Source organism: Lacerta agilis, chromosome 16, assembly GCF_009819535.1.
Source record: "Lacerta agilis isolate rLacAgi1 chromosome 16, rLacAgi1.pri, whole genome shotgun sequence".
NCBI classification, from domain to species: Eukaryota; Metazoa; Chordata; class Lepidosauria; order Squamata; family Lacertidae; genus Lacerta; species Lacerta agilis.
In genome coordinates, this window is record NC_046327.1 from 19,432,516 (window position 1) to 19,457,347 (window position 24,832).

General features: G+C 42.4%; 1 protein-coding gene across 1 annotated transcript in view; it reads left to right on the forward strand.

Annotated features, from left to right (window-relative positions):
• Positions 1–1,038: 1,038 nt before the first annotated feature.
• CLCN1 (chloride voltage-gated channel 1) overlaps positions 1,039–24,832 on the forward strand; it is a 65,349-nt gene continuing 41,555 nt past the window's right edge. The window contains 1 exon segment of the mRNA XM_033173171.1: positions 1,039–1,458. Coding sequence (XP_033029062.1) covers positions 1,267–1,458 — 192 coding nt within the window. The 5' untranslated portion in view covers positions 1,039–1,266.

Sequence of the window (24,832 nt, forward strand, 5' to 3'; positions counted from 1 at the left end):
TTACAGGGGTCAGCAAATTTTTTCTGCCGGTCCACTGTCCCTCAGACCTATATTTTTTTTTGGGGGGGGGGAATGAATGAATTCTTATGCCCCACAAATAACCCAGAGATGCATTTTAAATAAAAGCACACATTCTACTCATGTAAAAACACACTGACTCCCGAAGGTGATTGGGTCAGATTTGGCCCCCGGGCCTTAGTTTGCCTACCCATGCTTTAGAACAGGGGTCAGCAACCTTTTTCAGCCGTGGGCCGGTCCACCGTCTCTCAGACCATGTGGTGGGCCGGACTATATTTTGAAAAAGAAGAAGAAGGAAGAATTCCTATGCCCCACAAATAACCCAGAGATGCATTTTAAATAAAAGGACACATTCTACTCATGTAAAAACACACTGACTCCCGAACTGTCCGTGGGCTGGATTGAGAAGGCAATTGGGCCGCATCCGGCCCACGGGCCATAGGTTGCCTACCCATGCTTTAGAAGATATTTGAAGGCAACCTTGTATAGGGAAGGCTTTTCATGTTTTTTAAAAAAATGTTTTTATAGATGTTGGAAGTTGCCCAGAGTGGCTGGGGGAACCCAGTCAGATGGGTGGAGTATGATGGTGATGATGATGATAATAATAATAATAATAGAATAGAGTTTCCCTATTTATGATGATGATGATGATGACAATAGAAGAAGAATAGAGTTTCCCTATTTTCATTGGAGAAATGCTGGAGGGTATATGTTAGTTGTGCTGTTATTTGGACTTTAGGACCTGACGTAATGAACTGCCAATAACAATGCATATCATAGCATATGAATACGCAAATATGCAGAGCGGAAGACTCGCTACTGTGAGCAAGAGGAGAACTCTGTGTGCTTCACTCCCATCCTGCCGGCTTTCAGTTGCCTGGCCGCTTCTTCCTGTCTCCCTCATAGCTGCCTTCTGCTCCCCACCCCCGCTCCTTCAGGGTTCCCTCCTGTCACACACCTGATATTCAATCCAGGCCGAGTTAATGCCTCTTGCTCAGATCAGATGTGGCTTTGGTGGGGGGGGGGTCATGTGACAGAAGAAGGTTGTTCTAAATATAGTTAAACCCAGCTATCACTACCCCAGACGCCTTTGGGGGCTAGGAAGAGAAGAAAGTGAGAAAGACATAAGGGATAGGGAAGGAGAGGGCTGCAGACAAGAGGCCATGCCTTGGGCCAAACAGCTTGCAGGGCTTGGCGTTCCTCCTGCAGCGCCCGTGTCCCAGCTCAGAAGAAGTCGGGTATAGCGCAATGGAGCATTCGGAGAACAAGGCGGGTGGCGCCAAGAAGGGCCCGGCGTTGTGGGGCGGTGCCCCCCAGTATGACTATATGCACTATGAAAATTGCACCAGTTATGGGATCCCATCCGAGGCAGGGCACGAGACCGGGGGAACTGGGGACGGCGTGCAGTACCAGGAGAAGAAGGCCCTCAACCACATGCAGGTAGGGTGGATGGTATGGAATGATAATAGGCGGATGTGTCAGAATGGAGCCCATCACATGCGTGGTGGTCCTGAGGGCAGGCCTCTCAGTTTCCTAAAAATTTGCTGAGCACCAAGTGGACCAGGAGGCATGTATGTATGATGTGGGAAAGATGGCTGTCTCACTGTAATATATTGAATGAAAGTGTTAGTAATTTCCACCACGACGCCCACAGCAATCAAATGGATTCCTTGGAGATGATGCAGAAGGAAAAGTTCAGACCTGAATATCTGGGCCACGGTTCAGTCTTATCTGGTACAGGGACCATTATTATTATTATTATTATTATTATTATTATTATTATTATCCGCCTTTCACCAGACTCTTTCTACATACATATACAGTCATACCTCTAGTTATGATAGCTGTGGGTTGCGTTCGTCACGGGATACAAACGCGCCAAACCCGGAAGTACCGGAACGGGTTACTTCTGGGTTCGGCAGTTCGCGCATGCGCAGAAGCGCTGAATCGCGCTTTGCACCACACACATGTGTAGATGCGGCACTTCATGTTGTGTTCTGCTCATGTTGCGAACGGGGCTCCGGAACGGATCCTGTTCGCAACCAGAGGTACCACTGTATTCAGTGTTAGAATTTTGGAAAGGTTGTTATATGAACTTGGAAGGTTGTGATATAGAAGACTTTGGGATTTTGCTTTAACACGGGGTGTGGTTGAAATGGCCAGTCCTCTGCAGTGGTTTTAGGAGCTGGTCAGGGGAAACAGGCCACACTGGGGTTCTTGGTGTGGAAAATAAGAATCTGGCCTTGAGATGCTAAAATAAAACGCAGTATAAAGTAGTCAATGATGGGATACTTCTAAGGAGGATATATAGGTGTTATGCACATCAAAGATAAGCCTGTTCAGTCCTTTCACCTCTCTATATCAAGTGGAAGTACCGGTATTTTGCTTCTGAGGATCTTGTTAGCGTGTTATTTGTAGCTCAGTCCAACAAGCACAGAGTGATGCTGTTGCCTTATAACAATCCTGTGCGATAGATTAGGCCAGGGGTCGCCAACCAATTTGGGCCTATTGCACATTTGGATTTTTGAAAAAGTGCCATGGGTCTTCTGGTCAGTTCTCTCCCGCATCCCAAGGGTCAGCCTCTCACTGCCTTGGAGAAAAAGACTGAAGGAATAGACGTAGACACACAAAGCACACACCATACTTTTCCAAGATGCATGGGCAAAATTTGGATCCGCTATAATTTAAATAGATTCCCTTGAGTTTTTTAATTTTACAGTCTCCCGCCCCCCCAAAAAACCCTTTCAAATTAAAGCTTATATTGGTAGATAGCACAATAGACACCACAGATCCAGTGTTTGGTATGGATTCTCTTGGATGGATAGCAGCAAAATTACCAACAAATCACAGGATGCATCTGTGTACAAAGAGGCGAGTTATGATTTTATGGTGACTTTGAAAGACTCCCTTCAAAGTTATGTTGATCTTCCTTGTATCCATGGTTTTATACCAAGGCAAAGCTGGAAAGCACTAGATCCATGATTTTTATGGTGGCTGGGGGGGGGGGGTTGAGGGGAGAGACGCATTAAAAAAAAATTTTTTTTCTAGAGGATCGATTTTACTGGGTCCAACTTGTGTGTGTGTGTGTGTGTGTGTGTGTGTAGGGGGGCAATAAAGAGTGTCTTGCAGTCTGTTCTCTCTTTCCTGACTCCTGTGTCACTCGCTTTCCCACCCCCTAGTCTCCCAGATTTCTCTCATTTTCCTCATTTCCTCCAACCCACCTGGTCGTTCCACTCTCTGCTCAACTTCCATGATGGTTATCTGGGCCTTGAAAAGCACATAGAGCTGAAAGAGGAAGTGGGAACAAGTATCATCCTTACTGCTTCCCCTTTCATCTCCATGTACTTTTCAAGGGAGAATAAGACAGCTGCCTTCATCTCCTTAGGAACTTGGAAGCTTTGCAGGCACCAAGGAAAGTGCTCAGTGACACAGTTTTGCCCACAGAAACTGTACTAGGAGCCCTAAGGCTTGGCTAGACTGAGAAATAGGGCCTAACCCCAAGCTTCCCAGAAAGCAGGAGGGATTTGGAACTTGTCCCCCATGTTCTACCCAGCGGACTACAAGTCCTCTTCAGGCACTGCAATATTCAAAATAAGAGGCACGTGTGCCAACCCTGCATTTGCCAATGCTGAGCAGCAAAGTCTGGAGAGGGTTAATAAATGTATTTGCCTGTGTGCACAAACATGCTTCCATGTGATCCCTGCATAATGGGTTCTTAATCAGGTTGGAAGTGCATTCAGGTGAGCATGTTTGTAAGCCTCCCTTTAAAGTTTGCTCATCACAGCAAAGACATGGTGAAGGGGGCATGGATGCACGCCTCCTATACATAGCTGTCAAGTTTCGGATTTGAAAATAAGGGATCAGCAGCCTCACCTATCCTGGGGACAGTCACATGGCAGTGGTGGGCGGAGCCAGAAGCAAAAGTGGGCGGCACTGGTGTGAACGCGCGCAGTAGGCTTACTGTATTTTGAAAATGCTGCCTGTGGGCTACGACGCCTGTAAGCGCGGGAAATGGCTCCCGCTTGCTTTGAGGCTGCAAGGAGGCGAGGTCTTCCCAGTCCCTGGCCAGCAGGGGGTGGGAGAGGAGCTGCTTCCTTAGAAAAAACGGGAAATTAAAGGGATATAAAAAAATAAGGGATAGCAGCGGGAAACTGCTTGAAATAAGGGAGATTCCCGGGGAAAACGGGATAGTTGACAGCACTGCTCCTATATGCTTTGAATTTTTAATGCCCAAAGCGGGCTACGCTGGTCCATGAGAATGGCTCTGTTTTTTAATGACTTGGATGAGGTGTATATGTTGAAGGGGGGAAAGTGGCTCTAGGAGGATGGAAGGCACAGCTTGGCCAAGAAGATCACGACTGCTTCACATATGTGGCCTTGGGTGCATTTTGGACATAGGCAAGTTTTGCAACTAGAATTCACATATTCTGCAAATTGGTGCACCGTGTGAAAGCAGCATGGATGAATGCTGATTAGATGAAGCTCTCATAAATTACTTAGGCTGGTTTCCTGGGAATATTTTATTTGAAGTGGGAATTGGTAATCATTCATTCATATTTTTTTTGGTAACTGAATGTGGCAGTTCTAGGAGGCATTGGGATCTGAGTGCAGCTGAGAAGAGACTTGACAACATCCCTTTGATAATCAAGGGCCTTCTTCCTTCATTGATTTACATTCATCAGCCAACTCATTGAGAACCCATTGGCATGCGAATAAGGAAACTGATACTTCATCAGAATTAAACCCAACAGAATATAAAGAAATAGCACCAGCCACAAGTTCTGTATCCAGAAACAGGTCTCTTTGTACAGCTGATCACCTTTGTAATACATATAAAATTCATTTTACACTATCTGCATATTTGCAGGTAGGCAAGTATGTGCACAAGTAAAAAAAAAAATTCATATGCCTTGTTGAAGTGTCATTTTGATGCTAAAATATTTTTATCTCAGAAATCATACTCCAGGTAATCAGCAGTGACAAAAAACCCCTCCTTTAAAAAGTGATTTTTTTAGCACCCCTTGTGAAAATGTTCACATTCATTAACCATCGTTAACCAAACCAGATCTGATTTGCTATGCAATGTTATCACGTCATTCCATTCACTGTGTGATCCCTGATTGGGCAAGAGCATACCCTCCAACATTCCTCAGATGAAAACGGGGACATTTCTCACTCTCCACTGACCCTCATCGAACCCCCATTTTTGCCCCCACCCCACCCCGAGCATTTCCACAACCACTACATCAGCGGGACACAGCACACACACCCTCCGCCACCCTGAGAAAACCCCTTAATCCTGATTTTCTTTTATTCTATGGTAGATTTATAAAAAGAAAAACACACCAATAAATAAATTTTAGGAAGGGGCAAGATTAGATGTGGATGCACAATGCAACACACACACACACACACTCACTCACACACACACACACACACACACACACACACCAAAACTCCTTGCGTTCCACTCTACTCCCCCTTTCTTCCTGGCCAGGGTGGCCCTGCTCTCTGCCTGCCCCTCTGAGCCGGCACATCACACAGGGCTGGGCCTCGGTGGCCACAACCTCTCACCCTCCTCATTCACTCTCCAGCAGCCACTACAAGCTGCCCAAGGGAGGAAGCTGGCACTGGTGGCCATGGAGAGGCAACAGAATGCTCCCTCGCAGCCTCCACTTCTGCCACCGTTGCCACTCAGGACAAGCGCTGGCTGATGCTCATCTGCAAGATGGGTGGCGGTGGCACCGGCTGGGGAAATAGGGACATTCTTGGGTCAAATCAGAAGTCGGGATGGCTTTTGTAATTCCGGGACAGCCTCTGGGAAATAGGGACGCTTGGAGCATATGCGAGATGCAAGTGTAAGGAGCACTCTGCTCACCTCCTGTAAAATGGGTGCATGTGTGAATATTCACACAGTTTAATTAAATATCAGTGCACTGGTGGTGGTGGGGATGCTATTCCACTTAGTATTTCTGCTTTTAAAAAATGTAAACCTGAGAGTATTTGATGCACCTCTAAAACTGATTCTAGGGATGAAAAATGGAGAATTCTCTCAGCTAGCTGCTGAATGGAGGTGTAGGAAACTACAGTGGGGAAAATGAAGAAAGCAATGTCACTATTATTTAGCTACTCAGTTTGCGGACTTGACTTAGTATTTAAGGATACTGGAAAAAATAATTATCCACCCCCGCCCTGGCTGCTTTGATTCCCAGCTCAAAGTCCCAAGAGGAAGTGTGTGCATTACTAATGAAGGGTTAAGCAATAAAAGGCCAAGAGCAATGGCAGAGGTATGGGGGGAGCCCAGGACAGAAATAGCAATCGGCAAGGTTGTGTAGCGATAAACATTGGCCTGATGTGCTCTGGGAGAGCTACTGCAAGGGGTGAGGAGGAGTTCAGGATCAGGAGAGAAAAGGAGCTCATGGATTAGGCTGAGAATAATGGAAAGGGGTCTGAACTTTGTGTACCCGCTGCTATGTGTGGAGCCCAAGACGAGAATAGTAAATGAAAAACCTTGTGAGGTCATCACCACCCGCAGCACTTATATCTTCAGGCTGCATCGGAGTGAACTCAAGTGCTAGGGTTTCCCCAGTTCCAGTGTAACCACATCCTGCAGTCCAGCAGTCTTTGGTATTAAGAATTGGTTATTTAAAATACTGGGTAGCAATGTGTGCATTTATCCTTATTTTCTTTTTGCATTTTTACTCATAATTTCAGCTTCTCCCTGCTTGGTGTTTACACCCTTCAGATATTTGTGGGCCGTTATCATATTGCTTCTTAGTCATCGTTTAGCCAGCTCTTTTAATCTTTCTCCTCAGGTCAGTCTCACCAGCTGCTGTCCAAGGATCTCCTGCAATTTTTGCAGGCCCTTTCTGGCCCTGTGCCCACGCCGTGGCATAACAACATACTGCAAAAGCTCTCTTTAGAACTTGCAAGCACAATATTATAGAGCTCGCATGCGGGAGAAGCAGTTGGACTGATTTTCAGTATTGATCAGAAGAGGGTTGGTTTTTTTTTTTGGTGTCACATCCTTTCCAGGCTGTACCCAGGATTTTTTGTGGTGGAGAACTTAATGATATATTTGTGACTGAGTGGGGCTTATCCATCAATATGGAACAATAACACCCCCCTGTTTTTGGACTACAACTCCCATCATCCCTAGCTAGCAGGACTAGTGGTCAGGGATGATGGGAATTGTAGTCCAAAAACAATTGGAAACCCAAGGTTGGGGAACATGGATATAAAGTCAATCTAAGTCAAAGCTACATAATTTTTCTGTAGCTTTAAAATAATGAATTTAGTTGTCCTCCCTCCCCCCAAAAGGAGTATTTCTATGGCTTTCCAGGCTTGAGAATGTAAGAGGAGTATGCTGGATCAGGTCACAGGCCCCTTCTAGCTCACCATCTTGTTCTCCCTGTGGCCAACCAGAATGCCTATGGGAAACCTGCAGGCCAGACACCTGAGTTCAACAGCACTCTCCACATTTGTGGTTCCCAGCATCTGGTATTCAGAGGCATACTGTCTCCGTCAGTAGAGGAAGACCATAGCCACTGAAGGATGGTGGGTTTGCTTGTCCCCCTCCCTCTATAAGACATGCCCAGGGATAATGGGAGTAATAAAGGTAAAAAGGTAAAGGACCCCTGGACGGTTAAGTCCCATCAAAGGCAACTATGGGGTTGTGGTGCTCATTTCACTTTCAGGCATTCGTCCGCAGACAGCTTTCCGGGTCATGTGGTTAGCATGACTAAACTGCTTCTGGCGCAACAGGACACCGTGACAGAAACCAAACGCACAGAAACACCGTTCACCTTCCCACCACAGCAGTACCTATTTATCTACTTGTACTGCTGTGCTTTCGAACTGCTAGGTTGGCAGGAGCTGGGACAGAGCAACAGGAGCTCACTCCGTTGCAGGGAATCGAACCGATGACCTTCTGATCGCCAAGCCCGAGAGGCTCAGTGGTTAGACCACAGCGCCACCCACGAATAGGAGTAATAGTCTAAAACATCAGGAGGGCAGCAGTTTGGGGAAGGCTGGTACAGACAGAGGCCTTTCCTCACCTGTCTTCTGGTCCAGATGAGTTCCAGTTTTGAATGCTTGTACTGTGCCCTGATTGGGGGTTCTCTTTAGCCCTATCCAGGTGTTCAAGATCACACAAAAAGGAGATAAGTAATGCTGCACATATGCACCTTGCACATCTCACCAGCTCTTTCCACATATTGGGAGGGGGGGCATGCCCCGAATGCACAGAGGAAATTGGGGAGGGACCAGTGGAGGGGGTGGGGTGAGTATGCAGGGTCCAGCTTTCCTCCCTCACACGATTATTGCTGCATGATCCTCAAACGGGAAAAGTTGTACTCCTAACAAACTACCTACCTGAACTAATGGATGTAATATGTGGTTGGGAGCTCCAGTCTGTATTTTTCATTGGACCTTCAAAATTTATGTTATCACTGCTTTGTTTGGATTTCCTGGCAGCCAAGACAACCAAGGGGCTGTTCATCAGTCTAACACATGCAGGAGATCACATTCTTAAATTGGTCTCATCTGGTTCAGAAAAGGGTGGTCTGGTGGTAGTGATGAGCATAGCCAAGGGGGGCAAGGAGCGGCAGCTGCCCCCCCCATCAATAAAAATCATTAAAAATAGCTGAGGATCTGCCCACCCCCACCCCACAAAAGGCCTGCCACCCCTAACAAAAATCCTGGCTACACTCATGGTGGTAGAGGGTGTTTTGTTGATTCCTTTATTATGTTCAGATGAGTTTCTAGTTTCAATTTGTTGGTTAGCTTTTCTAGTAGGGCTGTTTCCCATACGGTTTGGTACCAGTGGTCCACGTTCACTTCTGATAGGTCCCCCCAGAGTCTAGTTATGATGCTCCTGGCTGCTAAGAGTAGGTGGCTTATGAGTTCTTGTGTAGCACGAGTGTGTGTTATTGTCTTGGGAAATATTCAATAATGCCAGTTCTGGAAACTTTTGAGACTGACTGGTTAAGAAGTAAGAAAAAAAAGCTAAGTGTGTGTGTTTTACAGCGGTTTTTAGTTTAAAATAGTTTTTTCATTGGACATTGGATTTACATAGAATCTAATTTATTATTTGTTAAGTGTGGTTTTAACAGTTGTCCAATAAATGTTACTTTTTATCTTTTAAGATAAGCCCTTGACAAAAGTGTTTGGGGCAAAACAGATTGGGCATATTGCATAACTAAAGGACCTGTTCTTCTTGGCATCTTTTGCATGACTATTCTGTTCTGAAGGGCTGGCGTACCCTGAAAGATAATGGAATCTCAGAGGCTTCTGAGAGCTCTTGCAGGATTTCCAATACAGTACTGCTGATGCCTTGGTCTCCCTGTGAAATTTGGGCAATAGATGTACTTGATCCAAACTGATCAAGTACATCCTCTCCCACTGAGAAAGGTCCAGCTGGCTCCCTACTTCACTGGAAAGCTCTAAGCTATATAGCAGTTTGGGAGGTGGCTTGAACACAAGGTGGTAGATGACTCACAGTGTGTCTCGCCAAACTTGGACGAAAGCTTGTTATTGAGCCTAATGGGGTATAGAACCAGTCTGGACAGGTGTATCTCTACATGCCCTACCTTTGCCCTTCCCGGCATATAACATCAAGTCTGGAGAGACTTTGATCAGCTGGACCAGGGAGATAGAGAATACCTTATAAGTGGGGAAAGACCCTGCTGCCCTAGATGAGGCAGTCGTACATCCACTAATGAAAAAGCCCTTCTGAGACACAGAAGATCGTAATAAATATTGGCAAATTCCAAATGTTGCCTTCCTGGGCAAGGTGCTTGAGTGGTTGGTTGCAGTTCAAGTCCAGTTGCTCCTTGATGAGACCAATTATCTACATCTATTTCAATCATGTTTCAGACCTGGTTTTTGGCATAAAAGCTTCCTTGGTCTCATTGATGGATGCCCCAGCCTGTTTCTAGGCACAATTCCAGGTCCAACATATTCTCCCTTTCAATTAAGCAAGTAAAAGAAATAGAGACACACAGTGGTCTATTCGTATTTGTTTGTATGCAAGTCCTACTGCATTTATTCCAGTGTAAGTGTTAGAGAGTTTCAGGCTAGGGCAATGGGCATACTAGGGCATATTCACACATACATGGGTTGCTGTTTCCACGTGTGAGTTTAAGTGCCTTCATCCTCACATGAGTGCTTTGAGTTTCTTTTTTTTTTTTTTTTCATAATCTTTTTATTAATTTTCACAAATGTACATTATATTTACAATTTGTTACATATAAGTCGTCATGTATTTTGGCCTCTTCAGGCCTGGACTTCCAACAATCCTTCCGTCTGGTTTTAACAATACAAATCTTTGTTTTTATATTTATTCTGTAAATTATTGCTTTTATTTTCTTATCTTAAATAATTTATCTTTATTCATCATACAATAATATTCATTTTTGACTACAAAGCTTCCTGTAAACCTATCAACGTATTCATTTGTGTATATTTCTTTAAATAATTTGTAAATTTTTTCCAATCTTCAATAAATTTTTGGTCTCGCTGGTCTCTGATTCTCCCTGTCATTTTATCTAACTCCGCATAGGTCATCATTTTCAAAATCCATTCCTCTTTTGTTGGCGAAATTTCCTGTTTCCAATTTTGGGCCCATAAGATTCTGGCTGCTGTTGCCATATATTGAAACAATTTTATATCATCTCTTTTAATTCCTATACCTGTTATACCCAGTAGTAAAGACTCTGGTTTTTTGGCAAAATTATATCCTAATATTGCTTTCATCTCATTGTAAATTTCGTTCCAATAACTCTTAACTTTTTGGCATTCCCACCACATGTGATAGAGAGTTCCCACCTTTTCTTTACATTTCCAGCATTTGTTGTTACCTTTGTGCATTTTTGCCAGTTTTGCTGGCGTTATATACCATCTGTACCACATCTTGAACATATTTTCTTTTAATGTATTACAAGCCGTAAATTTTGGACCTTCTCTCCAGAGTCTTTCCCAATCTTTCATCATGATATTATGCCCAAGGTCCATTGCCCATTTAACCATAACCGATTTCACCTCCTCATCTTTCAATTCCCATTCCAGTAAATTTCTATACATTTTAGACAGTATTTTGTGGTTATTACTAAGTATTTCTATCTCAAATCTTGATTTAACATCACTAAAGCCATTTTTCTTCAAATCGTTTCTAAATATTTCATTTATTTGATGGTAGTGTAGCCAATCCTTTACATATTCTTTGACTTCTTCATATGGTCTTAGTTTCCAATTCGCTCCATCTTTTTTGAGTAGTGTTTCATATGTTGGCCAATTCTCTCTCATATTTGTCTTTTTTAGGGACATCATCTCCAGTGGTGAGAGCCACTTTGGAGTCTTTCTTTCTAATAAATTTTTATATCTCTCCCATACCTCATATAAGGGTTTTCTGAAGACGTGGTTTCCAAATCCTTTGTGTACCTTGATCTTATTTTGCCATAGGTAGGCGTGCCAGCCGTACCTATTGTCATGGCCCTCTAGATCTAATAAGTGTGTATTTTTTAATGTCATCCATTCTTTGATCCAGCATAGGCATGACGCTTCATAATATAATTTCAGGTCCGGGAGTGCAAACCCCCCTCTATCCTTGATATCGGTTAATAATTTGAATCTGATTCTAGGTTTTTTTCCTTGCCAAATGAATCTCGAAATTTTCCTTTGCCAATCTTTAAAAATTGCTACTCCTTTAATTATAGGTATCGTCTGAAATAAAAATAGCATTCTTGGTAATATATTCATTTTAATTGCCGCTATTCTTCCTAATAGCGATAGTTTTAGTTTCTCCCACGTTTCCAGATCTCCCTTTATTTTGTTCCAGGCCAAATCGTAATTATCTTGAAAAAGATTAATGTTTTTATTCGTCAACCAAATCCCTAAATATTTAACTTTTTTGGCTACTTCGATTTCTGTTAGATCTTCTAATTTTTTGATTTTCTCGTTGTCCATATTTTTAGTCAACATTTTTGTTTTTTTCTTATTTAGTTTAAATCCCGCGAGTTGGCCAAACTCTTCAATTTCCTGCAACGCGGCATTGGTACTTTCTTCTGGCTCCTCCAATGTCAAAACCAGATCGTCCGCAAAGGCTTTTACTTTATGTTGTTTTTTTCCCAATTGTTATTCCTTTGATCTTCTCAGATTCTCTTATACTTTTTAATAGAATTTCCAATACTAATATAAATAATAATGGCGATAATGGGCAGCCTTGTCGTGTTCCTTTAGAAATTTCTATATTTTCTGATACCACATTGTTTATTATTAATTTTGCTTTTTGTTCCTTATATATTGATTTGATACTTCTTAATATTTGTTCTCCAATATCCATTAACTCCAGATTCTTTATCATAAAGTCCCATTCAACGTTATCGAACGCTTTTTCTGCGTCTATAAATATCATCACAGCCTGCTTTTCATTCCTGACAGACAGGTATTCTATTATGTTTACTATATTTCTTACATTATCTTTTAGTTGTCTGCCAGGTAAGAAACCAGCCTGATCCTCATTGATAGTCTTATTTAATATTCTCTTCATGCGGTTTGCTATTATACTTGTAAAGATTTTGTAATCTGTGTTTAATAATGATATTGGTCTGTAATTCTTGATCTGTAATGTGTCTGAATCTGGTTTGGGAATCAAAGTTATGTAAGCTTCCTTCCATGTCTGTGGTATCTCTCCTCTTTCCCATATATTGTTCAATACTGCACTAAATGGTTCTATAAGGATACTGCTGATTTTCTTATAATATTTCGCTGTGAACCCGTCTGGCCCTGGTGATTTTCCACTTTTTAAGCCCTTTATCGCATTTAGTATTTCTTCTTTGCTAATTTTCTCATTTAATTGGCTTTTCATTTCTGTTGGGATTTTCTGCACCCCTTTCCGATTTAAATATTCTTCGATTTTATCTATTTTTGTTTTCCCTTTATTCTTATATAGTTGTCTGTAAAATTTTTCGAATCCTTTTCTTATTTCCAATGGGTTTTCAATTTCCTTTTCCTCAATTTTGATCTTGTTTATAACACTTTGTTCCTTCCTTTTCTTTATTTGCCAAGATAGCCATTTTCCCGGTTTATTCGCATGTTCGAAGCTCTTCTGCCTCATCCATTTTATTTTCCACTCCACTTCTTGATTTATAATCAATGCAAATTGACTTTGTAATATTTTTATGTTTTGATTTGCTTTCTGATCATTCGGTTTGGACGCCAATATTTTCTCATTTTCCATAATTTGTTTCAAGATGTTTTCCTTTTCCTTCTCTTTAACCTTTTTTTTGAAACTATTTTTCTGTATGAAGAATCCCCTCATTACTGCTTTGCTGGTATCCCATACAATGTGTTCTTTTGTTTCTTTGTTTCTATTTAATTCGAAGAATTCTCTTAATTTCTCTTTAGCTTCATCTTCTATTCTTTGGTCGTCCAGCAAATTTTCATTGAGCCTCCATCTAAATGTTCTTTCTTCGAGTCCTTTTATTTCACAGTATATTGGATTATGATCCGATAGGGTCCTTGGTAAAATTTCAATTTTTTTTATTCTTGGCATTATTTCTTTTGAACTTATTACATAATCGATTCTTGCATTTGATTGTTTTGCCTCCGAATGATGTGTATATTCTTTTTCTAGTGGATGTTTTAATCTCCAGGTATCAACCAAATTGCAGTTCTCCATCATCGAGAAAAAGGTTTTAGGCAATTTTCCATCTTTCGTTTCTGTTTTTTTTCTACTTCTATCCATTTCTAAAGAGATTACTCCGTTCATATCTCCTAATATTATTATTTTTTGGTCCATATATTCTAATAGTTTTTCTTCCAATCCTTCATAGAATTTTGATTTGTTTCCATTGGGTGCATAAATTCCAACAAGAATTATCTTTTCTCCTTGCGTTTTGATCTGTACTGCTATTATTCTGCCTTCATCGTCTTTAAATAATTGTTTGGCCTCAAGATGTTGTTTTATATATAGGACTACTCCCCTTTTCTTAGTCTTGTCCGATGTTATAAATTCATTTCCTAATTTCCTTTTAATCAATATTTTCCTGTGTTTTTTTGCAATATGTGTTTCTTGCAGACATATAATGTCGAGTTTTTTCTTCTGTAATATATGTTCAATCTTGTTACGTTTTGATTTTTGGTTTAATCCGTTTACATTCCAATTCCATATCCTTAGTGTCATCTTTCAAATATATATATGTATATGTATATAAGTGCTGGTCTTCTTTCTTTGTTTTACTGTTCCTCTTGTTCTTCTTTTTCTTCCTCTTCCTCTTGTAGTTCCTCTTCTTCTTTGTTGCTGTCTCCTTCTTCTTCCTCTTCTTCTCCCGGTAGTGGTGCTGCTGTTGCTCCTTCTAATATTTCTTCCTTTTTTTCTAGTTCTTTATACCTCCTCAGAAATTTGGTCACTTCTGGTAATCCTTTTAGTTTATGCTTTTTCTCTTTGTAGTAAAATGAAATCCCTTCCGGGAATTCCCATTTGAAGTCAATTTTGTTCCTTCTGAGTATCTGTGTTAGTCGTTTATATTTCTCCCTTTTTTTCAACAAGTGCATGGGGATGTCTTTAAATACTATTGTCATTGTATTGTCCATGTAGATTTTCTTTTCTCTGTTTTTCATAAGTATTAGATCTCTCATTCCTCTATCTTTAAATATAATTAAACAATCTCCAGGGAATTTCTTTCCTTTTCTACTTTTTGTTTTTATTCTGAAGACGTTTGTAACATTTTCTGCAAATTCTTCCTTTTCCATCTCTAGCCATGCAGCTAGTTCAGTAATTATTTTTTCGGCGATATTTTCTCCCACTGTTTCTGGGATCGATCTCAGTCTTAGATTTTTTTCTCTCAATCTCATGTCCTGCATTGCAATCATATCCAGCATGTCTTCCTGTGTTCTGTTTACTTCTAGTATTGCGTTACTTAGTTTGTCATCTTCTTTTCTTAACTCCTTTATATCTTTTTGCGTACGTTTCACCCCTTCTTCCACTTTTTGTGTTTTCTTTTCTACCTCTTGAACCTGTAATTTTAATTCTTTAACCGTCATATCCCACTTTTGTTCCATTTTTTCTAATTTGTCTTCCACACTTTGTTTTGTATCTTTAATATCTTTTTTTAGCTCTGCTAGCATTTTTATGATTTCCTTTGAGTCTTCTTGTTTTGAGCCACGTCTATCTCCTGGTGTTGCTGAGCCTTTTACTCCATTTCTTTTTTCAGCCATTTTCCTTCTTTTATTTATTTTGTATCTAACGCTGTTTTTCTTTTGTTGACTATCTGTTACAAATATATCACTTCACTGTTTAAAATATACCCCTAATTTGTTAAAGGCTCTCAAAATAACGACAATATATCTATTCACCAATCCCACTCCTTCACTTATTCACCTACCAAGTCTAAATATATTAAATATTGCCAAGAATAATTTTAAATATTTCTAAAACATTAACCTATTTCCTTCTATCACCAAATCCTTATTGGAAATATTTTAGAACAAAGTTAGGGATATATATTAATAAAGTTCACAATATAGTTCGTTAATAAAGTTCAAAAGGGGTCTCCTATTAAATCTTCTTTTTTCTTGCCACTTGGTTGGCTAAATCCACTTCGGGAGATGGGAACCACCAAAGGGAATTGCTGTAAAGGAAAAGGTTATCAGGGAAAAGCAAAACAGTAGTTAATTGAATTGTATATCTTTGTGTCCTTATCCCTTCCACTTGGTTCCCTATCTGCCCGCTTATTTTACTTTAATCTTTTACTTTGATCCTCTTCTGCCACTTGCTTGGCTAGCTCCAAATGTGTATGGATAAATGTGTATATGATTGTCAGTAGCAGTTCTTTGTTCTAACTTAATGCCTTATTTGCTATTATACATATTACACATTCATAGTCCATATGTAATATACAATTGTCTCTTTTGTCTTTTCTGCTACTTGACGCTTCTGCCACTTGACTGGCTAAATCCACTTTCTCAGGTTAAATAATCCCACCAAGGTGCTCTGGCAGGTGTTGACATACCCTTCCACAAAAATAAAAAAAAAGGATTGAGAGAAACTTATGTCAAAGAGAAGGAAAAAAGAACAAATGGGGAATAGCCCCCCTCTGTAAAGAGAAGGGCAAAGTTTTATTCTTACTGTTCCCAGTCCTTCTGCTTGATTCCCTCTTTAGTCTCTTGGTAAATTATAGTTTCTGCCACTTGTTTGGCTAAATCCATGGGTTTTTGCTGTTAAATTCCCAATAGTCCAGGTACTCCAAGCAATACAGCCCTCCGCTTCTTCCTCTGCCCCCCCACTCCGTTATGGCGGAGCTCAGGGCAAAGCGACAAGCCAGCCGTCACGTAGGCACCTTCCCGTCCTCCGCGTTCCTAGATCATTTTAAAGTTTTTACCTTACGGCTAATTCGCGGTTCGTTGCTTCTAAATGGCTTATAAGATGTTAGACTTGTTACTGGTACGGAATATTTTGTAACAGTGTCCTCTTATTTGTTCAATTGTAGCTTTTTTCTTTGATACTTTTGACACTTTTATCTATTTTACTGTAGCGGAGCTCCACGAAAGTGAAAGTAGTTGGGGAACCTTCCCTCCAGCAAGCTCCGTTTCAGCCGAAGACTCTATTTCTAAAGTCCCCAGTTTCGCATTAAATAAGACAGTCTTTTAAATTTTCCAGTTTTTTTATACTGTTTTATCCTCGTTTTTAGGCTCACATGCAATATCTTCTTACCCTTTGCGCTATTTTAATATATATCTCCCCCCCCACCGTTGGGATTGTTCTCTTTTTTACGTCCCGCTGTCCTCCGAATTTTTATAAACAGTTTCCAGTTCGGTCACCAACCTTTATGCGCTCTGATTCGGGTTTCTTATTTCATTGAGGGCCGGGTTGCGAAGCTGAGAAGACCTGAGGCTTCGTTTCAGACGTGTCGGAAAAATGGCTACCCGTATCGGTGTCTCGATCTCGCCCACCGCACAGCCTCCGAAAAAAGAAAAATTGTCGGAGACCCTCCCGGTGGCGGAGAGACCCAACGATACTGCTGGGTTCCTGTCCTCAAAATACTCCTTTTGAGGCTTTATGGGGTGTCGCAGCGCCCTGCAAGCACCCCCTTTTTCCGTCTGAAACTGGACTTTGCCGCGAGAGCAAAGTCCCGTCTTCTTTCGCTTCTTCTCCCAACCGGAAATCCACCATGAGTGCTTTGAGTTTCATTCCTCCAAAATCCACCTCCATGTTTCCCTTCCACACTAGTGGGTTAATGCTTGATGGGGGGTGGGGGGTGACACTGTGGTCTAACCCACTGAGCCTCTTGGGCATGCCAATCAGAAGGCCGGCAGTTCGAATCCCCATGACTGGGTGAGCTCCCGTTGCTCTGTCCCAGCTCTGCCAACCTAGCAGTTTGAAAGCGCGCCAGTGCAAGTAGATAAATAGGTACCTCTGTGGCAGGAAAGTAAACGGCGTTTCTGTGCGCTCTGGTTTCTGTCGCAGTGTTCCGTTGTGCCAGAAGCGGTTTAGTCATGCTGGCCACATGACCTGGAAAACTGTCTGTGGACAAACGCCGGCTCCCTCGGCCTGAAAGCAAGATGAGTGCCGCAACCCCAGAGTCACCTTTGACTGGACTTAACTGTCCAGGGCTCCTTTACATTTTTGCCCTTTTAATGCTTGAGGATATGGGTACTTTGTCTTGTTGTCACCCTCCCCTCAATTAGTACTTACTCATCCGTCATAAAATCCAGAAACCTGAGGTCCAATTTGGGCATACATGCAAAAATTTGTTTGTTAATGCACAAACACCTTTTTAAAAAATATTTTTTTTTAATGGAAGTTTTCCAATATTCCAAACCTACAGTAGAGAGAGGAGGTGGGGAGAGAGGGAAGGAAAACAGCACGTGGACTCTCTGTCTTTGCCTCTTTCCCTCCCTTCCCTTCTGCATGAAATGAGGCTGGGAACCACATGTACCTGTAGCCCACTTTCTGCAGGTTCCCCACCACTGGCCTATACAGATGTTTTTATATTCTGTATTTTCTATTCTAAATACAGGTGTTTTATATTCTATCTTTTATATATTCTGTGATAGCTGAATGTGTGTACACACACTGTACCTTTAAAGCACATTCAAAACACATTATCCCCCCCTGCAAAGAATTCTGGGTACTGTAGTTTACCCCTCACAGAGATAAGAGTTCCCAGCAACCCTTAACAAACTACAGTGCCCAGAATTATTAGAGGGGAAAGAATGTGCTTCAGTTGTGCTTTAAAGCTATAGTGTGTTTGCAGCTGTAGGAGTACGATTTAGTTCTCAGCTAAGCATGCTTTAGTTCGTATGTTTTAAGACACCATCAATGCCTATCATAGCATTTCTGTTGCACCACAGCATCTTCCACATATTTGCTGGGTATGCTAGGGTATGATTCTTCTACACTGAACATTTTGAAATATTATCACGTCTTACCAATTACATATTTATCCTACAGCAACTAAAATAATATACAGCAATTGTATATTAGCATTATGGTGCAAGTGAACAAGAAGGGGGGGAGGAATAAATTAAGTGCAAATGGGAATTTTGGGTGTACCTGCTGCTTTCTAGGGTAGTTGGAGCTAACTTTGGCCTAAACAGGCATGGTTGGTTAGATATCTGAAATTGAAATCAGTGGATACTATAGGCGATAGCATTACAATGTTAGTTTAAAAGAGTGTATAAGAAGTTAAGTTAGTGATACATTTGAATGTTTTCTGTATTTTGGTAAGAATAAGATATTATATAAGTTGTTAGATAAGGATTAAGATAAGTTGTAAAGAAGATTTAAAGTAGTTACAGAGTTACTAAAGTATATCTGAAATGAACGCAGAAGAGAGGGCGAGAGGAAGTCCCCCCAATTAAGATATAAAATAAGATTAAGATAGTTAAATAGGTGTTTTATGTAATTTTTATGTTTTGTATGAGTTTTCTTTGTTTTATTTTTTGTAGTATGTATACTTTTTGTTATTTGTATGTTTGTATTGTTTTATTGTTTGTTTTTTTTGGAAATACCAATAAATTCTTATAAAAAAAAATAAACAGGCATGGTTGAATAGAAATAAGACATAATAGATTACAGTGTATAAGTACGGTATAAGGACTTTAAAAAAAGTTTTAAAAAGTTTTAAAAACTTGTTTATTGCTGCATCATCATAGTTAGGTCAACATCATAGATATTCACATTTTATGCCATCTGCAATACTTCCTGAAGCTGCTCTGTTATTCTATCCCATCATATTTCCTCCCTCCCTCTTTGTTTCCTCTATATTTCTTGGCTTTAAAAAGTGTTTCTCCCCTCTTTCTATGCAGTTTAAAAACAATCAGAAGGGTAAACATTTTATTTGATATATTGATGGCTTTTTACTTTATTCCCGATTGACTTGGGGAAAAGAAGTCATTGTTTCCAAGCTCTCTGGGAATGAATTGGTAGCATAGCTGTCAACCTTTACCTTTTTTTGCGGGAAATTCCCTTATTATAGCATTGGGAAACAGAAGGGAGGGTTGACAGCTATGATTGGTAGGCTTCCGCCATGTGCGTTTGTGTATTTGTGACACAGTAAAGTCAGAAAGGAATTATTTTCACTTGCTTTCCAGAACAGTAGTTGTATTGGTCCGTTCTACTATAATAATAATAATAATAATAATAATAATAATAATAATAATAATAATAATAATATCTCTGTATACTTATTTGACGCGGCTGGCGGGTGGCGCTGTGGGTTAAACCACAGAGCCTAGGGCTTGCTGATCAGAAGGTTGGTTGTTCGAATCCCCGTGACGGGGTGAGCTCCCGTTGCTCGGTCCCAGCTCCTGCCCACCTAGCAGTTCGAAAGCACGTCAAAGTGCAAGTAGATCAATAGGTACTGCTCCAGCGGGAAGGTAAACAGTGTTTCCATGCGTTGCTCTGGTTCGCCACATGCTGGCCACATGACCTGGAAGCTGTACGCCGGCTCCCTCAGCTAGTGACGTGAGATGAGCACTGCAACCCCAGAATCGGACACGACTGGACCTAATGGTCAGGGGTCCCTTTATCTCTTTATACTTATTCGAAGGCTCATCCAGGCTTTTGTTTGTCCTGCTGCTTTCTCCCAGGAAAACCTGCTCTTTAGTGCTGAATCGGAGCAAACGGCAACCAGGTTTTTTTCCACAGATGGACATTGGATCCAATTTAGCACTAAAGAGCCTGTTTTCCCTGCGAAAGCGGTGAGACAAGTGAAAAACAGCTCAGACCTGTGTCTAGAAAGCACGGGATAGGCGAAAAACTGCCTGGACCCATGCCTTCTATGCATGGGACAAGCGGGAGTGCGGGCAGTCCTTGAATGTAACTATCAAATACAGTAGGGCTTACTTTTGAATAAATCTACAGAGGATTCGGAATCGTTCACTAAGGTAGCCACGGTGAAAATTAATGCACTGCGGTGTTTATTCCAGGTTAGTTCTGCCCGTCCTTGGCTTTGGCTCTGCCCCTTACTAGCATGCAAACACCCCGCCAACTGTTAGTAGAGCTCAGTCGGTAGAGCATGAGAATCTTAACCTTCAGGGTTGTGGGTTCGAGCCCCACGTTGGGCGAAAGATTTCTGCATTGCTTGGGGGTTGGACTTAGATGACCCTCGTGGTCCTTTTCAACTCTATGTTTATATGAGGAGGGCTCCACACATTGGTGGCATGGGAATGTCCCCTAACATACTGCTGATGAGGAAATTGGATCTTCAAAAGAAGAAAAGTGGGGGGAAAGATTGCCCACCCTTTTGATAAACGATGGTTTATTTCAAGAGGGAGGAAACTTATTCAGCCCAAGGACCCTTCAGGGCAACTATCTGTGAGCCATTCATCAGCAGTGTGTGGGGCAGGCCCAAAGTGGGTGGAACAACAGGTATTAATTTTACCTTTGTATAGTAAGCTTGTTTCTGCACACACCTGTATACACTACTCTCTGTCCTCCATCCAGACAAGAAGGAGGCATCTTGGATTACAGTTTGCACAATCCCAGACCACTTGTCCTTGCTGGATGGGGCTGACGGGAGACCAACGGCATCAGAGGGGCACCACATTGCTATCCCTGTGCAGAAGGAAACAATTGTCCCTGCTGCCCCCAAAACAATCGTTTACGTCGTTCGTACAAGGATGGATGAAGAAATAGGGGTTACGTTTAGGAGTGGTGAAAACCAAACAGGGAGTCTCACTGCACATTGTGCTCGGATCTGTGTTTTAAAACCCCAACACCAAGGTTTATTTTTAATAAAAGCAAGGAGGAGGAAATTTGAGCAAATAAGCAGAAGACGATCCATGTATTCTTAACCCTTTCTGCTGCAAATCCAATGGCTCTCCCCTCGCCCTGTAAGAATCACAATGTCACATTTGTCAACGTGTGGTTACCCCTAAGCAACCAACTCCCCCCCCCCACATCCTTTCATAGGAGATGCAGAGCGGGGGAGCTGAGTTTTATTTGGCTCAATGCTCTCTGCCCCTCCCCAGCAATAGTGGCAAGGGCAGTGTCTTGTTCTGCTGATTCAAGCATCGCCCATCCTCCTCCTGCCACTTGGAGCATGTGTGTGTGTGTGTGCAGAAGATGGAGAGGAGGGCTGTGTTCTGCGAGGTGTGAATTGCCAAGAGCTCAGGACATTTGCTAGTGGGGGAACACGAGCCTCCTGGTGAGTGTTCAAGCCTGTGCTGGGTTATTGAAGGGCATGTGACAAAAGAGCTGCGTGTTCTCAAAGAACTCCTTCCCCAGGCCGCTCACCGAGAAATGGGGAACATGCAAAAAAGAAAGGGAGAAACAGGATTCAGAAATCTACTTGTTGTGTAAGGCAGCATATTCAGCTAGCTCAAAGCCCTGTTGATCCACAGCACTACTTCAAGATCAGAAGAGCACCTTGAACTCTGAAATACCCCCGGAGCCCTCTTTCCCATTGGGCTTAGTGGCACGTTGCGCCAGGGCGCCGGCCTCTCAGGGGCACCCCAGCAAGTGGGGGAGCTGCGCAGCTTTGCTGGTGGCCTCCTCTTTCCCTGCACACCCGCCAGCTGCGCCCTGTCAACCATATGGCTGGCGGGCGTGCAGCTTCCTTCCCAAGCCTCCGCGGGAGGAGAGCAATCCCCGCAGAGGCTTGGGAAAAGGTCGACAACTCTGGGAAACCGGGGGGACGGACGCCGGAGGGATCTTTGCACCACAGCACTGGATATGCTTAAGATGGCCGTGACTACCCCACCTAGATTCCACAATCATGCCTGCAATCCCCCAGGGCATTCATGAGCAGAAGTTAAATTGGAGAAAAGGAGCAAGAGGGAGAACAGGAAGAAACTAACCCTTTGGTTATTATTATTTTGCTGCAGTGGAAAATCCTCTTTTACTACTCCTCTATTTTATTGCAACTCAGAACTCACCTAGAACCACTAGGGGGAAGATCACGCACAAGACACAGCCACTCCAGAGTTTCTCACTGAGCCCCATTATAAAATATATTGCAGCCTTGTGTTATTTCCCACTGGGAACGGCTTTGTCTCTTCGGTGGCTGAAAATAGTAGTGCTTCCTTCTGAGGTTCGGTGCTAAAGTATTCTGTCTGTGCTTTGTGATCTGATGTGCCTGTAAAAAAAAAAAAGTTTGTTGAGAACATAAGAATAAATTTCGTATTTATTACTGTTGGAAATCTTATTTTACATTGATTTATTTAGTTTAGACAACTTACCTTTCTGCTTTACAGAATCAGTGTGCTTTATGAAAGCTGTTTTGACCAGGGATGGATGAATCTCGACAGTTTTCAGTTTCTTGTTTTCCCAAACTTAAGTTCGGTTCACCACATACTGTATCTGCATCAGTTTGTGTGTGTGTGTTTAATAGAAAGTCCTCGTGAAAAGAGGTTGGCATTTGAGAGCACATTTCTCCAAAAGTATACCCAGTTTTCTATACATTTTTGCCTAATGTGCGGACATTTGCAAGCAGCCTTCCCTAATACAATGCATTCCCATAAGTCATTTTCAGCAATATATACATTTTTATGTTTGCATTTCCTTAATGGGCATGTTTTTGTACACATCTATTTGGTTGGAGAACTGCATCGCAAAATTCAGAGAAGTGCGATTTCAAACAACGGCCACATTTAAATTAGCACCAGGAGTGGATTGCTCAGTGGGGAGAAGCCTCCAAAATGGACTTCACACAACAACCCTGCGAGGCAGGTTAGGCAGAAAGACCGGGGCTGGAACAAAATACCGTATTTCAACGCATCATCGTCGCCACCTCATAATAGTCGCACCCCTTTATTCGGGCCCTAAAATCGGTCCCAAAGCATTCACTACATCAGGCATCCCCAACCTTCGGCCCTCCAGATGTTTTGGACTACAATTCCCATCATCCCTGAACACTGGTCCTGTTAGCTAGGGATCATGGGAGTTGTAGGCCAAAGCATCTGGAGGGCCGCAGGTTGGGGTGCCTGCACTACATACTAGTGGCAGGGCATTCTCAGTAACAGCTGAAGGTGCAATATTAGTAGTAGAAAGTTGGAAGACTAAAAGGATGAGCTTCACTGGGTACATGCACTGGCGGAGGAAAGGGGTGCAGGGGGTGTGGCCCGCCCCAGGTGTCATCCCTGAGGGGGGATGAAATAGCCACACCGCCCCCTAGGACGCTCGCCGCTTGCCACGGCACCCCCCTGGGATGCTCACTGCTTGCCCCCGTGGGCGGTGTGCCCTGCCCCCGCATGCACACCGCTCCGGGTACTGGAGCAGCTAGATCCGCCTCTGAGTACATGGCAGCAGCGGATAAAGATTTCTTCATCGCCATCCCTCCTGCCTCCTCATAGACCAGCAAATTGATGTAAAGCTTTCTCCCAGCACAGGTCATGGAGAGTTTTGGGGAGAGGATGCTGAGAAGCAACCTTGTCAAATGCTCCAGATTGTCTTCCGTTCCACATCTCCACCAGGGCAGTGACAGAGGCATTGTCATAGTATTCTGCATCATCCTTTAGATATTTTGGAAATCTGTTGGATCTGTTAGTCTTTGTGGGGTGCGGGTGGCTGGCTATCCCAGTGGCATAGCATGGGCGGGGCAGCCAGGGCAGTGGCCCAGGGTGCATTTTTAAGGGCAATTTTTTTTGGGGGGGGGGATGCCTGTTGCATTCTCATGCCACCCCTGTGGCTCAACCCTGTGCCACTCTGTGAGGGCAGCTGCATTTTGTTTCGCTGGCATGGGTGGTGGAAAGACTATATGAACAGAAATGTCTACACAGAAAGTTGGAATGATAATTTTCCAAGCTTCTTCTGCAGAAGTATGAGGAACAATTGCTTTCTGGGTACAATGGCTCCATTTGGTGATAAAAATGATTTTTAAAAATTGTGGGAATGTTTAGGGATGCAGGAGAGGATATATTGTTTATTATATCCTATTCCAACTTGTGTTAACAAGTCCCAGAACTTAGCAGAGTTTTCATACCCCTTTTAAACACACACAGCGGATAGCTTGCTCAGACTCGCTAGAGTCTCTATAATAATATTGTCCTTGTATTTTCCCCTTCTAATTCCCTCCTAAAATAAGACACGACACCTTCTATAAAAGTATAAAGAGTTTACTTACAAGTATCATCTGTTCACAATCGAATCCCAGAAGGCAGACTTTTAGCTTAGAAAATACAATATACATTAGGAGACTATTCCTTAAGGGTGATAGCTCCTTCTAGTCTCTTGGGTGGAGGCCAAGAGAGCAGCTTGCCTAAGGACATGTTGCTCCGTTGAAAGAGAGTAGAAAAGAGAGAGAAAATGGTGGCTAGCCTGTGGTTTTGTATTACCTGCACAGGTGAAGCCACACCCATCTCTAGTTATGCA